Genomic DNA, 24,109 nt, shown 5'->3' with positions numbered 1-24,109 from the left:
GCTTCATTACCTGCAATTCAGATTTATATACACTCTTAAAACAAAGGAAAGTGTCGAGACTTTGAGCGTGTTAGGAGGCAGCTTCGGAGCAAATGCAGTAAGTGAACTTCCACGCGGAATGAGTTGATTAAAGAAAAGGGTAAAAGTTTCACTGTAAGAGAAACAATAAAGAAAGACCTCTCACCAACCACTTTAAGAGAGAGAAAGAGATTAAAAGGCTACCTTTGGGGAGGGGATTACCAGGAAGCTTCAGAGCAAGAACCATTACTTTGTAATCATGGATGGTTTACTTCCATATGTACACTAGGTGGGTCCTAAAGAGTTTCCTACCACAAGCCATTTTGAAAAACTCAAATGGCTGAAGCAGGTCATCTGTCGTGAGCAAATCCAGCTACCATCGAGTTGCCGCAAAAAAAAAAAAAAAAATCCGCATAGGCATTGTATCAAAAGGCAACGTCTTGCTGAGCAGTGAGCACAAATAACCGAATTGTAGTATATCCAGAAATCATAGCATTCCAAGTGACAAGATTATTCTGCGGATCTAACTCGTTGTAAATTCTCCTAGCAGATAGAATATCTCCGTACTTAGCAAATATTTCAAAAATAAGAGAAGTAATTTGTAATGACCCAAATTCTAGTCCAACGAATTCAGGTCGAGGCCCAAATCCATCTCCAGAAGTCCATGGTATTTTCTATAAAAATTCACCTCTCTACTTTGTTTTTTTCACCAAATTCATCAAGAAAAGTTTAGAGAGGAAGAGTTAATGGGAGAAATGGGGAATTTTTGGAGAACCTGAGCCACCACAGGAGTTCGTCGGAGCCTTCTCACACCGTGACTGTGTCGAGCTCGCCACCTCCGATAACCGCCCAAGGTAACGCCGGAAACCGCATGCCTTAAGTTTCAGTTTCGGTTCCGTTTAGTAAATCGTCCATAACTTCCTAACAATGCCTGGGCGTTCGGTTTCCGGTTCGGTCCCGGTTCGGTTCTTTTGGTTTTCGGTTTTTGGGTTTTTTGGTTATAAAGATATAGAAACCATTCGGTTATCTATGAAATTCGGTTCGGGTCCGGTTCGGTTCTTTTCGGTTTTGGTCGGTTCAGATAACAATTATAAGAACCGACTAATATCTGATAAATTTTTGGTTTCAATTCAGTTACGGTTCGGTTCTGATTTTTTTTTTGGTTAATTTTGGATGATTCGGGGTAAAAAACAATTTAGTGGGGATTTTTTGGATATAAATAGGTAATTCAGATAAATTTTAATATTTTGGATAAAAAAAATTCGGGTAATTCGGTTCTTTAGGATAATTTGGATAATTTAAAATACTCTATATAAAACAAATATTCGAGTATTTCAATTTTTTGGATAGTTCGGTATATAAGTAGTGAGTTTTGAATATTTAGTATTTTTAATACTAAATATAATTAATATTTTTAGGTATATAAATTTTATTTCGGATATTCGGGTACCCATTCAGTTCTCGGTTCAGTTCCGGTTCGGTTTTGGTTTTTCGGTTATAGAAATATAGGAACCATTCGGTTATCTTTGAACTTTGGTTCGGTTTCGGATTCGGTTTTTCGGTTCGGTTTCCGGTTCGGTTTTTGGTTTTATGTCCATGCCTATTCCTAACCATTGAGAATCTCGTGCATGAAAGACCACCATCGTGTTCCTCTCGACGAGACGGAGCCATAGACACCGACCACGCCGCAATCGGAGTCCGGACGAAGCCGCTAGAGCCTCCCGAAGTTTTGCCTCTGCGAGCGCGTGAAACGCACGCGCCGTCGCTGTCTGCAAGAGCCGCCGCGCATTCCGGCCACGCGCCACCGTCTCCGACCGCCATTCGCCGGAGCCGCCGTGCCTGACCACCGTTCGTCCGCTGCCGAGAACCTGCCGCCGCATCGCCGCCTCCCCGCCGCCGCATCGCCGCCTCCCCGCCGCCGCCGGTGATTTTCCGGTAAGCTGTCGCCGCCGATGACTCACCGGTAACTCGGCCGACTCCGGTGAGTCAGGTGATTTGACTGGTTTAAATTGATTTAGGGTTGGTTAGGTTAAACCGCCGGTTAAAATCAATTGGAATTCGGTTAGGCTAAACCGGTTAGTTAAATTAATTAATTAATTAATCAATCTTGGTTAAGGTAAACCGGATGGTCCGATTGGAATTGATTTCGGTTAAGGAAAACCCGTTGGTTTAAATCAATTCCAATCTGGTCAAGGATTGACCGGCTTGGGTCAGAGTTGACTGGATTGACCTTTGACCTGCGGGTTGCTTTCCCGTAGACTTTGACCAGACCTGTTTTAAACCGTTCGAATACCGTTTTGATTTAGAATTTCGCCTTGATTTCATATTTGGAGTCTATTTGAGCAGCTGGAGTTCATAGATACCACTTTTCCCTATTGCTAAGGTGAGAGTCTATTCCTGAACTTCTCGTACACGGCTTAGGACCTCGAATAAATATAACTTACTACTAATATGTTTCGTCTGCTTGAAATCGAATCTGTCATTGCTGGTTTAGTTATTAGGTTCTTTGCTTAAACTGGAGCTAGGGTGTTAGAGGATTCAACATTGATTGTTTCACTTAATGTAAATTCTAGCTAGGATTGTTTGGAGACGGATACAGAGACGGACTTCTGTATGCCGGATTGTATGGAGGTTACTGCCAACTTTAGCCGACCGGTTGAGCTGTAGCCTGGGAGTGTCGATAAATCGTTTACGGGCGGTATCCGAGCACTATCTCGAGCTGTGTTATGTTTTTGACCTGTTAGTGGGCAGCGAGTGTGCACCTCGCTAGGACCATTGTTTGTTGTTTGGGTACTTTAGGTGTCGTGTTTTACATGTATTAGAATTAAATTATATTTATTCGGAGTGATATATCCGGGTCCATGGACTTCGGGGTAGCATCCCATACCTCATTGGGCGATTCCCCTGTCGCTCACCCCTCACTCTCCCCCCCCCCCCTTTCAGGTGAGACTGACGAGCTGGAGTGATTATCGGACCGGTGCTACTGGGCTTTTGGGCTTTTATCGCTTTTATCGTTTATCAGTTTTTTAGGTCTTTAGGCTTTTATCGTTATGTTATTTCCTATTTTAGACTTTCAGACTTATGTTGTCTTTATATTTCGGATTTATGTTGTTATCGGCATTTGCAGTTTGGACCTTATGGTATTGTATTTGACTTGATATTATAATCTGAAGTTTATTATTATTTCAGTATTTATTTATTTTTATTTTTTTGTTTGAAAAGATTCTTCAAATTTAAAGCATGAGAAAAAAAAATAATACAAGCCCAAAACCTTAGTGTTTTGCTAGTATCTGATACCCAAAAGATTTAAATAAAGCCCAAAGTTTCTGAAACACAAATTAAGAAGCCCAAACTGATAATCTTAGGAGAAGACGGAGAGTTGAAACGACGAGATGCAAGGACTGTAATGGAGATCGGTGGTGTTTCTTTCACGGAGTTGAGTGGAGAGAAGAAGCAATCTAGAATTGGATCATGTTGGATGCCATAGTGGGGTTTGCTTCACGAGAGGATTGGATCTTGTTCCTTAAGGTCCTGTCAATTGAATTGCTTATTGTGTCCTTTGGTTTGAAAATTTGACAATGAATTCTGCTGTTCCTTTCCTGCCAAATAGAGTACATCACCAACTGCCAAACCAGTAGAATCAGACGACGCTGCCAAGCCGGAGAAGAGAGGGTGAGAAGAGATGATATCGTATCAGTCCAGAGGCGAGAGGGAGTAAGACCACAACGGAGTGCAAGCGGTTTCCAGAGTTCCCAACTGTAGTCGCAATTAAAGTAAAGATGATCACGAGATTCGAAACCAGAGGTACAAAGGATGCACGCCGAGGTTGCTTGCAGTCCCCAGGAGATGATCATGTCCTTTGTTGGCATACGGTTAAGCATTGTAATCCAAGCACTGAAGCTGTGTTTTGGTATTCCTCCTTTGTTCCAAACCAGTTTTCACCAGAGTACAGTGGGCACATGGTTTTTAAGAAGGTAATAGATTCTTCCTGTTATGTACCTTGTCCATTATTTTCCCTCGATTTCCTAATAATAAGAATCATCAGTATCAGTAAGAGTGAGAGTAGTCATAAAGGACTGAACCTGGATTTGAATATCTGAGCGTGCAGGGCGAATGTTCCAGGCGCCATCAGAGTAAATATCCGCTAGCGTCGCCGATAATGGTATTCCCATCGTGTTCGTGCGGCCAGGAGAGATGACATCCAAGAGCTTTCCAAATGGAGACCAATTGTCATACCAGAATCTCACTGAGGTACCTCCTCCAACTCTGATCTTTATCCAGCTATAAGCAAGATTGCTAGATTTTAGGAGCTTGTTGGTGAGCCATGAGAATTTGCTCTTGGTAGTTGCTGACCAAATGTGACTGAGGGAGCATTTTAGTACTTCTTTTTTAAACCAGGCTACCAATATCGACCCTGAGCAAGTAAAGAGCATCCATATTAGTTTTAGGATGCAAGCAGTATATACAAGGTCTCTGCATCCTAACCCTCATTCTGATTTGTCAAGAGTGCAGGTTTCCCAAGAGACTTTTGCCGAGTGACTACCCTCTGATGAGTCATGCCAGAGAAAGGCACTACAAAGGGAGTTTATTTTGTTAATGCACTGCTTGGGGAGGATGAAGGAAGAGGTCTAAAAGTTGGTGATGCGTGCGATTACTGTGTTGATGAGGAGGAGCCTTCCTGCAAAAGAGAGGGCACGAGAACTCCACGAGTTGACCTTTGATTTGATTTACTGGATGAGAGGGCCACAATTATAGAGAGAAGCTTCTTTGTTGTAAGTGGTACACCAAGGTAGAGAACAGGGAGAACACCCGGAGACAGGCTCGTGGCTGAGGAGATGAGGTTGACCTGATCTTGGGAAATATCCGATGAGAAGAAGGAAGACTTCTGAACACTGATTTTTAGGCCCGAGTGAAGAGCAAATTCATCCAGTATCGAGATAACAGCCTGTACTGATTCGAGTGTACCATCAGTAAAGATCAGGAAATCGTCTGCGAAGCACAGGTGGGTTAATCGAGTTGCACAGGTGGGTCTACATTTCAGTATTTATTATTATGTTATTTTCCACATTTATATTATTTCGAAAAACCCGGATGTCACATAATTACCAGAGATTACGAGGAAGCTTGGTTCAACCAGTACGCACATCTCCAAGCAAGACACAGCTGAGGGTTTACGTACTCAGAACTGAAGTCAGCATAAACCTCAAGAAGTGAAGACCCACATCGAATGGCCAAAGAGACTGTAGACAACATAAAGACGAGGCAGATCAAAATGATAAACAATTCATACAGTAAATTCTACAGTCATCAGATATCGACACACGCATTATTTTGATTTTGCATATTTCTTTTAGTAACGGACCCCTATACAAACTTCTTATTTACACTACATTTAAAGTGAAAAATGGAGGTTGTCTTTGCCTTCACTTTCTCTGTTTCAGCAAAGTGGCAAATGGTCAACCTGGGACGAGACGCCGCTGCCTTCCTATGGGCTCCCCATTAGGCATATGAAATATACTCCTGAATGTACATCCAGGGGGATTCTCTCAATTACTATGTTTGCCTCATTATTCTTATCAACTCACCCCAGTAAATCATTGTAAACAAGAATAGTGATCCGCCGATGGATATCTTATAGATTTGAATATTCTCTGGCCTTCTTCGAGTAATCCTGAACGGCTGCAAGCACTCAAGACACCAGTATAAGTCACGGTCTGGCTCTATGCCTTCTTCTTTCATCTTTGAGAATCAATTCAGCGTTTCAACCCCACCTCCATTAGCTGCAAAAGCTGAGATTAACGTATTATAAGAGACAATATCTCTGTCAATCATTTCTTCCAAGACCCGTTTTGCTTCCCTCAGGTTTCCACACCTTGCGTGCATGAAGATCAAAGACCTGCATCCTGAAACGCTAATCTTGATCTGGTTCTTAGCAACGTAATCCACAATCCAATCACCTAATTCCATATCCCCCACATGTCCACAAGCCGAGAGAGCGCTGATCACTGTCACTTCATCCAGTTTGGAATCTCCAGAGTCCATCATCTCTTTGAAAAACTCTGGCTAGTGCAGGCTGTCCGTTATGAGCAAAACCAGCAATCATCAGAAACAACGCTCCGCTCAGGCATTGCATCAAAAAGCTGCCTAGCCGAACTCAAATCTCCCATTCTGGTATGTCCCGAAATCATAGCGTTCCGAGTGACAAGATTCCTCTCAGCGCCTAGCTTGTTGAAAATCCTCCTAGCGGATAGAATATCTTTGCACTTAGCATGCATATCAAGCAACGCCGTCTTCACATAGAAATTCAAACGGGCTCTATGCTCATCAATCAGTTTCACCAGTGAATGAGCCAGGGAAAGATCACCACGGGAAGAACACGTGTGGTCTCATTTGGCCTAGCTCCAAGTCTCAACATATCGTTAAACAGCCTCAGAGCTTCCTCTGTAAACCCATTATGTGCATAACCTGAAAGCATCGCATTCAATTCAACTCACAACGCTCTTCTCACCCATCCGATCAAAACACCACCTTGATCTTTCCAAATCCTTGAGCTTTGCGAAACCAGTAATCATCACCGTCCAAGAAACCACATTGGATTCACTCTCAAACATCATATCAAACACCTTACAAGCTTCCTCCTTGTTTCCACATCTCCAATACCCAGAAACCATCACATTCCAATCAGAAATCTTTCTTTGAGTAATTTCATCGAACACCTTGCGTGCACTTTCCACTGACCCATACTTCCCACACATCCACCATCTAGACCTTTGATAGTAGAGACGAAGAGCATCGATCTGCGAAAAGTATCTAAACATCGAATTGACGACGAAGACATTTGGGAATGCCATTGACCAAAAAACGAGCCGCGCGTAGAGAGGAGGCGCGTGCAGGAGACGATGAGACGCGACGCCCAGTAGCTTTGTAGATGGAGGGAGTTGAAGACGACGAGCTGAGCATGCAGTTGGTTTAACTGAGTGAGTGTAGAGCTTGTGAAGCTATGGCGGCAAGAGATGCAGTGATCTCTCGAGACATATTAGCTTCCCGCTGTCTTGGCTCTTTCGTGTCTGTTTCAAATTCTGGGGGGGAGTTTAAGTTATATATAACAACTTTGAAAGCCCGATAAGGCCCATTACTTGGACAATAGGCTCATCTTTTTTAAAGCAAATATGTATCCAGTAAATTTATATTTTATTTTTTAGTTTTGTAAGGGAGAAAGCAAATCAATTACAGATATATAACATGTCATTAGTTAATTTAATTAGACAAGTTCTTTATTTTATAATATTATAATTTCACATTTATCAAATTATTTCTTTATAGGTAATCAAATTCACCTGATAGATGAATTAATATGTAACCTGATAGATTTCTACAAAATTGGATATTTTAGTGTGAAGCATATACTGTAAGCAATATCATTAAGAAAACATTTACGGGCACTCAGGGGCGGATCTACAGTGATAGCAACGGGGGCACGTGCCCCCAACTACTTTATAAATTTTACTTGATGTTCATGCGAGTTTGAATGTTCTAGAATAATTGATAAAGATGCTGCCAGTTAAGCTCATCCTTACAGAAGTTAAGCCTAGCTTACAGAATACTATCTTGCTGGACAATTGATGTGTTGTCTGACACGTCCTCTCTTACCATTTGATTGTTTATTTTGACCATATCTTTCTTTATTGATATTAATTGCATCTTTCCATTTTTGTTTGTTATTAGTATTCTTTTTACTTGTTAACATACTTTTTGTTTTGTTTATTTATCTTTTCTTTATATTTTCATCTTAGATCTCAATATTTTCTGAATCACATTTAAGTCCACTATTTTAATTGTGACGTTCACAATTGCTAGTAAATGGACACAACTAATTAAGATTCAAATAATAAAATAATTCATTCATTTTAGTTTGATATTTTAGAGTTTATTCTTTATAATATAATGGCTAAACAAGTAATGTATAATATTGGCATATTGTTGTATGTGTATATATATATAAACTTGAAAACTACTTTTCTATATATTTTAAATTTTTTTCTGTAATAATCTATTATTCTACTTAATAACATTTGTAATAACATGTAACAAAATTAAAAATATTTTATAAAATATATCATGGGTTTTTTGTTACAGTTTATAAATGATTATATTTTTATAAAATATTTTATTTTATTATATTAATTATCATTATCAAATATTTTTATCAGTGTGCCTCCGTCAAATTGTTGGTCTGGATCCGCCACTGCGGGCACTGATTATGATTGTAAATGCATGCATGTTCAGAAAGGACAGTCTAGGCCGACCAGATTAATCAAGTCGCTTGTCTTGATTCTCCCTTGGGTATTGACTAAGGTTTTGTCTAACATGTTATCAACATAGAGACAACGTTTGCTAGTTGGTCATTTCTTCCATGATTTACTAATTAATTTAGAAGACTAACAAAATTAGTTTGAGTGGCCATGGAAAACCACTTCGAAAACAGACAAAACAGCGGCATGTGCATTTCGCCGTTAATTTGTTTATCGCTTATATGAATGGTTATAATGCATTATTCAAAGAACACAAAGTATTAGCAGCCAAGAGCTTGGTCATATGCATGATATTGAAAGAACATACATCTTTGTGAGTGAGTATATATTAACGTGCCCATATAAGAAAAAAAACAAATTAATGTCTCTTGTAAAATAACTCTTGTCTATCTAAAAAATAAACTATTAGCATGCATTTTTAATACTATTAGTTTACATTTTCGCATGAATAGCACTAAAAGTGAATATGGAGCACTAGTATATGATAAAGATAAGTCCAATTTTGAAATATCGACATTTTATTCAGGTATGTATATAAGAAGAGGATCACTTTAGATTTATACGTATATATATGTTTGAGAAAATTAAAACTTCATATTCCGAATTGTTAGGTAAATTCAATGAATATATGTGATCATTGTATAGCCTTTTGTGGTTGCAGGACCATATAATTAAGGGGTGTAACAATTTGTTACGTACGTATTTGGCGTTTTCATGGTGTCCATCTGATGGGTTGGCACATTAGATAACATTTACTCCAATTATTTTAACAAGATTAGCTGAATGAGTAAAAGAAAAACAATGGCAATAAAAATAGGCATGTGGTGTTTTAGTCCTTTTCGTTCAACATTGTCAAAACGGACCAAAGGATATACAGTTACACAGAAAAGACATGATAGATTTAAAGGTGAAGGTATTTGTCACCGAATTGAGTAGTGATATTGATTAAAACATTAGACGACAAGGCGGATATAAGATATGTTTCGTATAATCACAATTCACAACATATAGTATTATGATTAAAATTAAAAAAATGGTCTTAGGTCTTAATAGACATGTTAATGTCAGGAATCTGTAAAATATTACTACAATAATCTAAAATAGTTTTAGATAAATTTATTTTGCTGATCAGCATGTACTTGCGTTGGCCTGATATGTAACCAGAAAAGAAAAAAAACACCAAAAATGGATTTAAAAAGAAAGGGTCAAAGAAGACAGAGAAGAAACGTGAGGAGTGTGAATTGGATCTGACAAGAAGAGAGAGAGCCCCAGTAAAGGAGGAATCCCGAGCGTCACCGCTCCTTCCGACCCAACTTTCACTTTTTCACATTTCTTTTCGTGTCCTTTGCTATTTTCATTTATTATTTTCATTTTATTTTAAACAATTAAAATCATATCACCAGTGATTTTTATTTTTTTTTAATTTCTCACCAATCGCTTTCTTCATCCATCATCGCTCTCAACAGACAGACCTCAGTAGTCTCTTAACAGAGATTCTTCATCTTCTTCTTCTTTTCAAACTTGAACAAGTCTGAAGAGTTAGCTCTGAAGAATGTCGGGTCTAAAGATATCGGATCCGAGCAAATTGCATCTCAAGAAAGAGCTGACTCAAATCAGGAAAGTCTCCAAGTGTCTACGCGATCCTGGAACCTCCTCTTCCTGGAAATCCCCTCTCACTTCCTCCAGATCCGTCCCAGTGGAAGAAGAGCTTCCGCCGAGCAACAACAACGTCGAGCTTCTCAATCAGTTGGATTCACAGTTTCGAGTTGAGAGTAGTCGAGGCAAGGAGAAGGAGAAGAAGGTCTTCTTGTATAACTGGAAGTCTCACAAAACTTCTAGCGACAATTATGATGATGATGATGTGAGTGATGCTAGGAACGGTGGAGATTCGACGATGTTCAGGTCCAGAGACAAGAATTGTTTTACCAAGAAGAAGAATCGATATCATCATCACCAACCTAAAGAAGCAACATCAGGTGAAGAAACAGAGGATTTCAGCAATTCAGAGAGTCTTGGCAAGCTCACCCAAATGCTGAAGCTTAAGCACAAGAACTGGTCACGCTCTTCTTCTTATAAGTTCTTGAGAGCTACAAGCAAGAGAGACGACTCTTCTTATACTTGTAACAGCACGCCTGCACTGTCCACCACCTCGTACAACAACCTGTACGCTATCCGTAGCCCCAGCACGGTGGAATCTCTGGATGATGATGAGTTGGATGTTACAGGGAGCCAACAAGGCTGTGGGATTCCGTTTTACAGAACCAATAAAAGGAATCTCAATCTGAAACATAGAGGTGGGTGTAGGAGCTGCTGTTCACCTTCGTTTTCGGATACTCTTAGAAGGAAAGGAAGCAGCATCTTATGTGGTGGGAGTCGTCAATATATGCATAGACATTCTTCTGGGAGATGTAATAAGAAGCTGAGTGTTGTACCTTTGCTTAAATACCGTGGTGATAGTACTAGAGGAGGAGGTTCATCTTTAGGGAGTGATGATGATTTTGGAGAGCTTGATTTAGAGTCTCAGAGTAGGTTAGATGGGAGAAGATGGTCTACTAGTTGTAAGAGTCATGGTGAAGAAGAAGGAAGTTCACCGGAAAATACGCAGAGTTTGAGTATAAAGTACAAACCAATGTTCTTTGATGAACTCGTTGGTCAGAGTGTAGTTGTTCAGTCCTTAATGAACGCTTTGAAGAAGGGTAGAGTTGCTGGTGTTTATCTCTTCCAAGGTCCTAGAGGAACTGGGAAGACATCTACTGCGAGGATCTTCTCGGCGGCTTTGAACTGTGATGCGTTGGCGAATGAAGAGATGAAGCCTTGTGGGTACTGCAAAGAGTGCAGTGAGTTCATGTCAGGGAAGAGTAAGGATTTGTTGGAGCTTGATGCGTCTAAGGAGAATGGAGGAGAGAGAGTTAGTTACGTTTTGAAAAAGCTGATGAGTTTGGCTCCTCCACAGAGTTCACCAAGGTACAAGGTTTTTGTGATAGATGAGTGTCACTTGCTGCCGTCTAAGACTTGGCTGTTGTTGCTCAAGTTTCTTGAGAAGCCTCTTCAGAGAGTCGTCTTCATATGTGTAACTACTGAACTTGGGAACGTTCCTCGGACGATTCAGTCAAGGTGCCAGAAGCTACTCTTCAACAAACTCAAGGATGGTGACATTGTTATGAGGTTAAGGAAGATTGCTTCAGACGAAAATCTTGATGTGGAATCTCAGGCGTTGAGCCTGATTGCTTTGAATGCTGATGGTTCGCTTAGAGATGCTGAAACCATGTTGGATCAGCTGAGTTTGATGGGGAAGAGAATCACCGTTGATCTTGTGAATGAGCTAGTAAGTTTTGGTGTTTGTTTTGCATTTAGTAGTGATAGACCAATTGGGTAATGTGAATTGAGTGCTGGGTGTTTGTCCAGGTGGGTGTTGTTTCTGATGAGAACTTGCTTGAACTCTTGGAGTTAGCGTTAGCTTCTGACACGGCAGAGACAGTGAAGAAAGCTAGAGAGTTACGGGACTTGGGAGCTGACCCAATTCTCATGATGTCTCAACTGGCTAGCCTTATCATGGATATCATTGCTGGAGCATACAAGGCCTTGGATGAAAAATACAGCGAGGCCTTCCTTGATGGACGGAACTGTGAGCTTTCTTGAGTTTCAAATTCGTTAGTTCTAATAAATCTTGAATGAAACTGCACAAAAGAATGGTTTTATACAATGTTTTAGCCATGGTTCTAAAAATCGGTATAGACGACGCCTAAGCGGGCAAATCGGTCCTAGCCGAAAAGTTTAAAAAAAAAAAAACTGATTTTATACGACTCAAATCAGTTTAAATCGATTTAAATTAGTCTAAATTTATAAAATTATGTAATAATGTTAGAACATTGGTTTTAGCTTATTGATGCCTCTTTGGGCCAATCTTGTTCTCTCTTTTTATAGTGAGTGAACCGGAAATGGAGAGGCTAAAGCATGCTTTGAAGATTCTTTCAGAGGCTGAGAAGCAGCTTCGAGTCACTACTGATCGTTCAACATGGTTCATAGCTACCTTGCTGCAGCTTGGTTTGATGCCTTCTCCCGGAAGCACGCACAGCAGTAGCAGTAGAAGGCAAAGCTCTATAGCAACTGAAGAACACCCCTCAAGCATTTCAAGAGAAGTTATTGCTTACAAACAAAGATCAAGCCTTCAATGTAATAACTCAGCATCCCCAACTTCCATAAGAAAAGGCGAAACTACGGTTCATGAAGTGACATCTTTCTCCTCATCCAGCGAAGTTTTAGAGAATGACGCATCTATTTCAGAGAAACTAAATGATATATGGATGAAGTGTGTAGATAGATGTCATTCAAAGACATTGAAGCAGCTGCTATATTCTCATGGGAAGCTATTATCTATCAGTGAAGTTAAAGGTAAAGCCTAAAAACTGCTCTTAATAAGATAATGCCAATCAGTTTATAATATACTGATATGATCATGTTTGCAGGTACTCTAGTTGCTTATATTGCATTTGGAGACAGAGAGATCAAACTGAGAGCTGAAGGGTTCGTAAGAAGTATCACAAACTCGATTGAGACTGTGCTAAGGAGAAACGTAGAGGTGAGGATGATCCTCTTGTCTGAAACTGAGTTACTCAGCTCCAAGCAGACAAGACAAACAGCAGTGGCAGATAGTTCAGATACTGAAAGTGGGCATGAGGTTCCAATGAAAAGGATTGAAACGATCATCCAAGAACAGAGATTAGAAACTGAACGGCTGCAGAAGACTCCTGGCTCACAAGGACTGTTAAAACCCGAGAGGAATCAAGTTTCGCCTCAGGAAGACACCAGTTATCATCATCACCAACCAAACATTGGTTCTGCAGTTTCTTCTGGACTAAACAATGAAGTTTTGAAGATTTGCAAAATGGATGAGGTTCAGGAGAATCAGACCTGTAAAAGAATGGAGCATTGTCTTGTTTCACCGAGTATACTCCACGATAGTAACTTCACAAACAACAAAGACAATCTGTAAGTAATCTTGGTTCAGTATATATGAATAAAGTGAACCTAATTTTCATAACAAACATTTGTTTTGATTGGTCTGTGTAGAGGATATGAATCTGTATCAGGAAGAGGAGTTTGCAGTTTGCTTTTCTGTTGGAAAACACAGAAGTCTCCAAGAGTAACCAAGGTGAGCTCATCGAGAACATGTTACTTTAGTGGTGAAATAAAACGAAACAATCTTCTTCTTTTTCTGTTTGCTTGACGTTTTTTGAATGTTTGATTATAGATCAAAGGGACTTCTGTACGATCACGAAGAAGTCGGAAGAGAAGATTCTTGTTGTTCAGTGGATGTGCTAAGACAAGGAAGTGAGAAAGGTTGCCGTATGGAAGATGAAAATATTCAAGACCCAAGAAATCTCACCTCTTCACAAAAATCACCGTAGTTTAATAATTCGTTTTATTTTAACTGTATTATAATTAATTTTTATGAAAATAATAGAACAATTATAGTAACTCAATGCTAAAATTGAATTTGATAGCAAATAATAAAAAAATATAAGATATGTAATTTTAAAAGGAACTTTGTATTGAAAAAGGAAACTTTGTAGTAAGATTTTAAAACGTTGAATACCATTTAATTAAGTTTAACTTTCTTTCTTTTGTAACACGATTAGTTTCAATAATGTATTATTAATTATAGATACATTGCTTATTATAGATTCAATAATGTATTATTAAAAATATAAGATATGTAATTTTAAAAGGAACTTTGTATTGAAAGAGGAAATTTTGTAGTTAAGATTTTAAAACATTGAATACATCTAATTAAGTTTAACTTTCTTTCTTTTGTAACACGATTAGTTCCAATTATAGATTCAATAATGTATTATTAATTAACAAAGGAGAAAAAAAATGAAAATAATCATTTCAATTGACTAAATTTAGTATATTCATCTTTTGTATTTCCTTTCTTAATATGTAGAGAAATAATCACATTTTTGTCTCCCGTGTACTTTATGTCCACCTATTTATACTGGCATCAACTGATCAAAACAAAACAATCATTGGCTTACATATACAATACAAGGTCTCTGCTAAGCTCATCACCATTTTAAGAAACAAACACAACAACAACATGAAGTTCTCTGAGATAACAATGAAGATTGCTCTATTGCTTCTTTGTTTAATAGCCGTCCAAACAATGGCCGAACAGTTCGAAGACAAAACTGGTGAAATCCCACCAATCCCATCGGATCCTACACTAGATCCTCCTCCTCCAAGCCCATCCTCTAACAGCGAGAACACCATGTTTATGCCTGAAAACAGTTTCTTCGATGACATCACTATGCTATTTTCCCCTGAACCAGAAACCTAAGCTGGAAAGTTCAGAAAATATTATTATCAGTTATCACTGTAGGCCTGGGACTTTTATCCGAGATCCGGATTCGATCCGAGATCCGGATTCGATCCGATCCGAAAATCCGGATATCCGGAGAGGCCGGATCCGGATATCTTGATTTTTTAGTCCGGATATCCAGATCCGTAAATTTTATTAATAACCATTTCAAAAATAGTAATATCTATATATAAAAATTAACTTTATTTAATATATTTTCAATTTTATAATAGTATATGTAAATTTTGTAATATTATACATAGAAATAATTAAAAACATTTTTTTATTTTTAAATTATTTTTAATATTTTATATATATTAATATTATTATTTTTTATTTATTTTAAGGATCCAAATCCGGATCCGGATATACGCCGGATATTATAATTTTTAGAAGGATATCCGACGCCCGGATATCCGAGAACCCCGGATCCGGATAAGGATAGTAAAATTATGGATCCGCCAGATAAGGATCCGGATCCGGATAGTTTAAAATTGTCCGGATATTCGATCCGTCCCTGGCCTAGTTATCAGTGTACCTTATCTTATATTAATGAATGCAATTTGGAACTTTATCATATAAATAATTAAATAACATTTCTTCAGTTATTATTATCTTTGACTGTCCCTTCATTTCGAACAAAGTATTCATCAAAACGAACACACGTTCACAAATGTAACCTTGTGGTCGTGGGCTCGAGTCCGACGGTGGCGGATTAGAAGACTAAACATAGTTTACACAAAAAAAAAGTATCTATTCACAAATACATCTTCTATTAATAACGAAATAAAACAAAGCCCAATAGTGACTACTTTTCTATAAAGCCTGTTAATGGGCCAAGAACAAGACCCAAACATTAAAGGAAGCCCATGATTTGTCAATAAGAGAGTAGTAGTTGCAGGGAGAACGTACGGTCGCAGGAGAGATTCCAATCGAACACCGGAGAAAATGGCGAAGCCTCTAGGTACAACCGGCGAGTTTTTCCGGCGAAGAGATGAATGGAGGAAGCATCCGATGCTTTCGAACCAAATGAGACACGCTCTCCCCGGTCTTGGCATCGGCGTCGCGGCCTTCTGCGTGTACCTCGTTGGTGAGCAGATCTACAGCAAAGCTTTGGCTCCTTCCAAATCATCTCACCACAATCAGAAACAGCCTGCTCCGTCTCACTGAATAGCATCGATCTTCTTCGATCAGGTAATTTATTTTTCGATTGATTCATCTTCAATGCTGACTTTTGTAATTTTTATCCGCTTGTTCGAAAATAATCAGAGTAGCCTGATTTATCTGATTATATTTGTTGACAAGCATGAACTCGTTTTGTTTTTAGGATTATTTCTACAGAATGTACACGTCTTTGTGTTTCCTTGTTTAAGCAAAGGTAAATGAAAATTTGGAAGAAAACATTGGATTAATGGTTTGAGTATTAACTAAACATTTCCAAGTTTTAATTTTGCTGGCAAGAGCATAGAGGCACTTGCTGTCTAAATGGTAAATACTAGTCGACGTTATGTTATATGCTATATCCATTATAGCCAATGCTTCTGTTGTTGTAGAGTGTGTAGTTTGTATTACATCTCTTGCACTACAAAGTTCTTGTCTTATTGCAGATGCTCCAAACAGTGGCACAAGATGAAGGCAAGGCTTCTACTCTGTTTACTGGCTTTCTTGGCTTGTCTTAATAATGTTGGCTGTGTTGTTGCGCACAACAATTTAATTTCTCTGTTGAACTTTAAATTTTGTTGGGATTAAACGTTCTTTGTCTCTCCCACAAGTTATGCTTTGCTTCTAACCTGACGTTGAATGTTGCTTTGTATTGTGGGATTATATTTGCAATTGTGACTTGTTGTTAGTAGACACTCAGATAAAACTGCGTCGTGTTGGAGATGGTAGGCATTCAGGTTTATGCATACGTTAGTTTAGTACTAGTGTAGCAGTAGTAGTAGAAAATCTAGGCCTGTTTAGTTTTCAAAATGGGCCTGCACGTAAAACAAAAGGCTAAGTATGTTTAGCTAGGGTGGACGTTCGGGTACCCATTCGGGTTCGGTTTGGATCTATTCGGATCTAAATTCTAAATTTTGGTTCGGATCGGATCTTTGCAGGTTCAGTTCAGGTTCGGATAGCCTATTTAAATTATTTTTAAAATTTTAATATTATTATATGTTTAAAATTTCTCAAAATCTATAAAATAAAATTTTGTATAATATATGTCAAAATACCTAAAATTAACACATAAATTGGTTTAATTTGAATATTTGGATATAAAATCAATAGATATTTCAAGTATTTTGGTGTTTTGAATATATTTTAGTTATTTTAGACATTTAATTTTGACTATTTATATATATTTTCAAGTATTTTAGATAACTTAAAGTATTTTATATATTTTGGATGTTTTAATATATATTAAATCTAAAAATAAGTAATATATTTAGGTGTATAAATATATTTCGGTTACATTCGGGTACCCGAGATACTTCGGTTCGGGTCGGGTTCGGTTTCGGTTCTTTAGATACCAAAATTTTCAACCCGTTCGGATATTTAATCAATTTCGATTCGGATTCGGTACTATTTTTTCGGATCTGGTTCGGTTCGATTCGGTTTTTCGGATCCGGGTTTTTTTGCCCTGTCCTATATTTAGCAATGTTATCACATTTTGGAGTTAGTGATTCCAAGTAAGGTGCGTGATGGATATGACATCGCAGTATAGTCAGAATATTATATAACTATTTCCAATTATTATAATGTCTTAACTTTATCCTTTATACAATAACTTTGTATATTCTTACACGTTACGTCCATTTCACCTACAAACAGAAAAAGTGAATCAAACATATAATAATAATGCATCTTGGAGGAGAAATCAGATGTCAGTAAACTGATTGCACGTCAAACCCATAATAGTGTTAGAAAACCCAGGACTCGTGCGTTTGCTTTGTTCGCTAATTTGTAATCTTTTAGTGTAGTTTTTAGTTTTTAATTGTGTCTATTTTAATACTTCAAATTTAGTGTTGGCTAATTTTTTGTAGTTTTTTTCTCGATAGAAATTACTTCTAGCTCCGACCTGATAAATTATAGTTTGGAAATTCAAAGTTCACATAGCCTATGATTGGCAGTCGAAGAAAAATTTACTGAACATTATTTTGCTTTTTCGGATTGACGTAGTGTGGGGCTTTTGAATCTCATGCCAAACGGAATTAGTAAAAGAAAAAGTACACACAAAGAAAATAAAGATCTTACAAAAATTAAAGTGATGTAATTATACGAACTTACGAAGTATCGTAAACCCCCATAAAAATGGATCAAACATGTGCTTTCAAATTTTGAGATAAATCAAAATGGTGTGTGAGAAAAGCAAAGACAGTACACATGCAAAAACTGAGGAAGAGTATGAGTAAAAATTGAAATTTAAGAATCATTTATTGTTGCTTTCAAGTTAAATGCTTGTTGCTGTATACATATAATGATGGAACTTACAAAAATTGATGCATTATGATTAAGGAATCTATATTTTAATAGTTGAGTTTTTACTTCTCAGCGCGCCACATCGGCGTTTTGTGGATCCTACTTTTAAAAAATGTAAAAAAAATATCAAGTTCATGGCTCGAACCCGGGTTATTGAAATATAAACATCAACATTTATACCATTAAGCTAAATGATACTTTGTACATTGATAGCCGAACCGAATATATATTTACGAAGGTCGGAAGCCCTTACTTCTTCGGCTTCCTCTGAGGGTCGGGCCTACAAATGTGTTATGGGTTTCATTTTTAAATGGGATTCATCACGTTATATGAAGAAAAAAACTCAAGTTTGCAACAATTATAGTTTTTCCATATTGTAAACTGTTGTCGATTAACATGAGTTTGGGTTCCTTTCATCATTGTCTCAAACAAGTCTGAGTTACAGAGTTGCGTTGTGTGTCTGTTCGTAATCTGTTTTTTTCACCGGTGAACTCTTCATGTCCTCATCTTAAATCGCTTGATCATAAATGTTTCTGATTTGTAGCCCCTCTGTAAACCCTATATATATGATTCTCATCTTTGATGAACCCAATATGCATCTCCACAAAACTCATTGATTCCTCTTAGCTTTAACTATCTTCTAGAAAATGTTTCTCTCTACCTCTCCAGTTCCTCAAACTGGCGTCCTGGCGTCCGTCACTCAACCTTCGAATCTCTCCGTCTTGGTCGTAGTAGTCAGAGCATAGCATATGGCTTCCTCCGCTTCTGGGATTTCCTGAACTTCAAGAAATATATGAAGTTTGTGGGAATCACGGTTCTCTTCCTTGATGAAAAGGTAAGTTAATCTTCGATCTATCACACTTATTTAACATAATTGTTTTAATTTATTTCCTGATTCTTTGTTGAATAATATTATTTGTGGATTCCGTGATTCATGGGTTTACTCCAGTCGGACGTGCTAATCATTACATGCCATCTTTGAAAGCAGATTCTATTGTGAAAGTCGATTGTTTTGAGGTTGCTAGGTGCTCAAGCATGTACAAGATAACTGATCATTCATTCCTCATTTGTTTCATTTCACTAACCATTATTGATGCAGTCATCATAGGTGCTCCTGAGATCAATCTCCAGTCAAGATTAGACTGTTCGACAATGTCCAAGTGATTGCGAACACAAACCTAGAACTCCCATGTATATTATCATATTGCATCTGAGTTTATATTATGTTTTTATATCATAACTGATATTTAAACTCGCAGATGTGGTTGGACAAATCCGTTATGTCCAGGACTCTGATCTCACCAAAGAAACAACTCGAGTCGTTATCTGTCTCCTCATTGATCCGTAAGAAACAATCAACACATAATTCTCTTTATATTATTGTTTATATTGTGCTAACATCAATAATCAAAAATATTTTCTACCTAAGATTTGTGGTCGTCTATTTATCTCTCTTACTTATCAATCTAATTTTACACAAATATTTATTTTATAGCTTAAAAGAAACAACAATAACCAAACAATCAAAATACCAAAAAGTAAAATCCCAAAAAAGATGAATTATTAATGATCACCTCTCTTTTTGTCTAATCTTACAAATAAACTTCAAAATAAATATACCAAACCAATCAACTCAACTAAAACTCAACGACACATACATTGAGCCAGCTAAACAAATACAAACTAGACGACCATTTATTTAACAATTTACAAACTTACTTTCGCAGATGCTTACGAAGAAGACGAAAACGACAACCAAGATCAGTGAAATTAGCTAAACAAAAAAGCAGAGTAAGTTACAAACTCTTGATTTTTGTTTATATATTACCCATTAAATAAAAGAGAAACAAACGCAGCCACACCAAGAGATACAAGAGACAGTCCCAACAGACACAAAGACGGCAACAACATCTCCACCTGCTCACTCCTCTTGTCTTATGAAAATAGCTTACATGATCAATGTCAACATGCCAATGATATTGTCTTCTTATGAGAAATACATATATTTGTTTAAAACTCATTAATGCCCAAATACTATATGTCACTCATTTTATAGTTATTTCTACAAGTCTTCATGTATTTGTTTTAAATGTTTGATAAAAGCGACAAGTTTAAAAATAAAAAAAAACATATAACAAACATAATAAGAATAAAAAAAATTATTACTTAATACACACAACTTACACAACTAAACTGGAGAAAAAAATATCCAGAAACAAAAGGTACTCTCAACAACTTTAATATGATTTATGTAATCTCAACAGTACAAGTAACAAATTAAAAAGACAAACAAACAATAAGTTTCAGTGACATAGCAATCAACACTACGAACTATATCAATCACATTACTAACACAGTTTAGTCTTTCATGAGTGGAGAACCCTATAACAATAAAAAACTTGAAAAACAATGATCAACCCAAAACGCAAAATTCACAGCTACAATAACCCTAACAAATATTGAGATAAAACAAGAATTTTGTCCACAACTCCGCGCTTACGCGGGAGCAATGCCCCTGGTATAAGAAAAACAATTAGATTGTATTACAAATAAAGAACATGTAATAAGTACGTACAATACAATGTTGAACTTTTGTTTTTATACTGGTTTCATATGCAAAGTGCAAACCGTAGCAAATATGATAACTCCCGTAACCACGAGATAACTAATGCATGAGATTATGAAATCTAACAATCATAAATTACGAGGTATAATCAATACCTTTTTAATTTAATAAAATAGCAAATGATGTCGTTTATCATAGTTTATTCTAACCAACTCTAAAATGAACTCATCATTATATTATTTGCCAGTGTGATTGTGTCTTGGATCTTTATTTTGATTAGCTAACATAAAAATGATTAATATGAATTCCCTTAGTCAAAAAAAAACATCAAATGATTGAAATCGTGATTATACATAAGATCATATAAATTTTTGTTTTATTTTTTTTGATAAAGATTGTCAAAAGAAAGTTGGCATATTAAAAGAAGTTATTATTGTTTTTAAGGGTACAACCTTTGGCTGGCCAAGAATTGATGTTTCCATCTAAAAAAGAAATCAACCGGCTGCCTTTGCACGCTTGTCACTTCAAAGAGATTTAAAGATTTTTTATTAATATTAACACTACAAGACTACAAGAGTATTATGATTTTATAGTTTTTTTGTATGAATGTTAAGATTATGATTGTATAGTTTAGCCCCCAAAAGAAAACCTACAAAAGGCTTTGGATTCTACTTTTTGTTAATTTATTTACAGAACCAGCTAATTAATACAGTTTCATATACGAATTAATCAAGACGACTAATGAAGTATAAATAGACATTTTAGATACAAATGTAATATAGAATACAAATATATCAGTATAGAGTTTAGGGGTTACGAAATTTAACCGTCTTTTTAAGAAAGAATTTTGTGTAGGCCTAAAATATGCTCCAATCTAGAATCTTATTTTTATTTATTTTTAATAATATTGATAAATATAAATTTAGAGATACAAATACTAAAATGTCGAAAAATATAATAAAATGGTCTTAGCTTAGTAGTAAAAGATTTACAGCTGTGAATACCGTCATCGGTTCGATTCCTATTGGCCATTAACCTTTTAAGTGATAAGAAAATACGGATCTTGCGGTTTTTATAGTGATTATTTTTTAGATTTAAAAAAATTTTGAGATCACAGCATGGTTATCAGAAAAAAAAAGTTTGTCGTAATATAAAAAGGGAACGAGTAAGTACGAACATCTTGATAATTGTGAACAACTTTGGACCATCGAGATAACGTCATTTATTCATGTGGACCCTTTTATTTTGTTACTTACATAAAATATGGAAAAGAATAACTATATCTTTTTTTTTTTTTGGTCAAAAAGAATAACTATATCAAAACGAATATTGTTGTTCAAAAAAAAAATCAAAACGAATTTATTAACCTATTTATAAATGCTCTAAATTATCCCAAGTTTTGGTTTAGCCTATATACTCCGGACCGATTTATTGTCAAGTCAAAAAACCTATGTGAAAGTAAGAGTTTGAAACTTTAAATACCAGGTATCCGAAATATACAAATAAAATTTGAGAAAACTCGAATAACGATTTACAAAATTTATTATAAGAAAACAAAACAAAAACCAAAATATTAAATAAAAGATAACGCATCTCAAAGTATGTGATCAATGTACTAAAGAATAAGGAACATGTATATAGGGTATTAAGGATAGATGAAGAACAATGTGATTCTTAACATTAATTAATAATCTAAAATATTGGCTCATTACACGACTGCAATTTCAAACTGATGTGGCTCTAGCCATTACATGATTACTACTGCTAAGCAGTATGTCTGAAATGTTAAGCAAGATTCTCCATGTTACCACGACTTCCTATTTTCAGGCAAACGAACGATTAGCTTTCGATATTGATTAAAACATGTTTTTAATAAATACTTCCTGTTTACCTAATATCATTATGGACACTATACAGAATACACTTTACAATAAATACGCGAATATTTGTAGGGCCATATTATTAATAGTAACTTCTGGTTAATTATATAATTCACATGCATGGCATGACAAACTCGAGAGTCCAAGTCTTATAACTGGTAAAAAAAGATAGTCCAAAGATGAATTGTATATTACTCCTATGTGATTATTAGCCCTGGGACGGATCCGGATATCCGGGAAATTTAGGGTATCCGGATCCGGATCCGTGGATTTAATATCCGGATCTGGATTCGTGGTTTCCGGATATCCGGATTTCAGATATCCGTCTCGATATTCTATTATCCGCGGATACCCGGATCCGGATCCGGATCCGTCAAAATAATTAAAAATAATTTTTTTTAACAAAAAATACTAATTTTTTTAAATATAATACATAAATTAAATATTTATAAATATATTTATATATGTTTATAATATTGTAAAAACTAAAATATAATATTATAAGATTAATTCATGTATAAATATTAATATATCAAATATAAATATTAATAAAATTTAAAAATTTAATGTATTTTAAAAATACGGATCCGGATCCGGATATCCGGACCTAAAAATTAAGATATCCGGATCCGGATTCGGTTTGCACGGATCCAAGATTTTACTATCCGGATTCGGATCCGGGCACCCCGGATATCCTATTTTCGGAGCGGATCCGGAGCGGATTTCGGATCGAATCCGGATCTCGGATAATAAGTCTCAGGCCTAGTGATTATAGGTAAATAAAGTGTGTAATTTCAATAGATGTATAATAAAACCACTCTCAAAAGTCCAATTAACGAAGTTTGAAGTTTACTGACAAAACCAGTTATAACTTACAAAGGTTTTGAATCTTTTGATACTATCAGGTATATTTTTTTTTTCTCTTTTTACCGACGAAACGAGTAACTACAGACGTGTCTTATATATATATAACATACACAAGCACATTTTTTTTTGCTAGAATGTTAATATCATATAAAATGAACAAATAACTTACATAAGAGTTCTAGACAAAATGTTTCGGAGGCAAAAAAATAAAATAAGGAAAACATTACACACACCTAAAAAGGTAAAATTTGAGAGATGACTGATCAGCTTAATCTCAGCCACAGAGATAGAAGCGCAAAGAACTCCTTCCTGTGTCATCTGCCAAGAATGATGTTCCTTATCTCACGATCAAGAGACTTGAAAAACCGACGTCGCCCGGAAGAACTTACACAAGCACATTTTGTTTAACATGTAGCTTACTAATTTAAAACTTTTTTTTTGGCTTTTGTAAACAGCTTTTTGTTTAGCAATGTAAACAGCTTTGTAAATCCATGAAAGGTATTTTATTTGATTTAATATTACTTTTATCCTTGCCTCACTGCTTCAGTCCTCTCCCCACCAGTCTCTGACACATTTTATCTCTCTAAGAATGGTGTAAATTTGATGTCTGATAGTGCAAGCGAAGCAATCACCCATTACCTTT

At 36.4% G+C, this 24,109-nt stretch overlaps 3 protein-coding genes and 1 pseudogene across 3 annotated transcripts; 3 read left to right on the top strand and 1 right to left on the bottom strand.

Annotated features, from left to right (window-relative positions):
• Nucleotides 1–4,542: 4,542 nt before the first annotated feature.
• LOC125587483 lies at nucleotides 4,543–7,053 on the bottom strand (annotated as a pseudogene).
• A 2,688-nt stretch (nucleotides 7,054–9,741) lies between these two features.
• Nucleotides 9,742–13,863, top strand: LOC106401985 (protein STICHEL-like 1). The gene is made up of 6 exons (XM_013842614.3): nucleotides 9,742–11,655; nucleotides 11,736–11,955; nucleotides 12,255–12,722; nucleotides 12,797–13,319; nucleotides 13,401–13,482; nucleotides 13,582–13,863. The coding sequence occupies exons 1-6, from the start codon at nucleotides 9,883–9,885 to the stop codon at nucleotides 13,663–13,665; spliced, it is 3,150 nt and encodes a 1,049-aa protein (XP_013698068.2). The 5' UTR covers nucleotides 9,742–9,882; the 3' UTR covers nucleotides 13,666–13,863.
• Nucleotides 13,864–14,021: 158 nt separating this feature from the next.
• On the top strand, nucleotides 14,022–14,701 carry LOC125587482. The gene has a single exon (XM_048758067.1). It carries the CDS (start codon nucleotides 14,431–14,433, stop codon nucleotides 14,668–14,670), a length of 240 nt encoding a protein of 79 aa, XP_048614024.1. The 5' UTR covers nucleotides 14,022–14,430; the 3' UTR covers nucleotides 14,671–14,701.
• An 878-nt stretch (nucleotides 14,702–15,579) lies between these two features.
• Nucleotides 15,580–16,551, top strand: LOC106397550 (NADH dehydrogenase [ubiquinone] 1 beta subcomplex subunit 3-B). The gene is made up of 2 exons (XM_013838145.3): nucleotides 15,580–15,885; nucleotides 16,299–16,551. Exon 1 carries the CDS (start codon nucleotides 15,640–15,642, stop codon nucleotides 15,859–15,861), a length of 222 nt encoding a protein of 73 aa, XP_013693599.2. The 5' UTR covers nucleotides 15,580–15,639; the 3' UTR covers nucleotides 15,862–15,885; nucleotides 16,299–16,551.
• The last annotated feature ends 7,558 nt before the right edge of the window (nucleotides 16,552–24,109 follow it).

Source organism: Brassica napus, chromosome C5, assembly GCF_020379485.1.
Source record: "Brassica napus cultivar Da-Ae chromosome C5, Da-Ae, whole genome shotgun sequence".
Classification (NCBI taxonomy): domain Eukaryota; kingdom Viridiplantae; phylum Streptophyta; class Magnoliopsida; order Brassicales; family Brassicaceae; genus Brassica; species Brassica napus.
The sequence above is the reverse complement of the archived record's forward strand: the minus strand, read 5'-3'. Positions and strand labels throughout refer to the sequence as shown.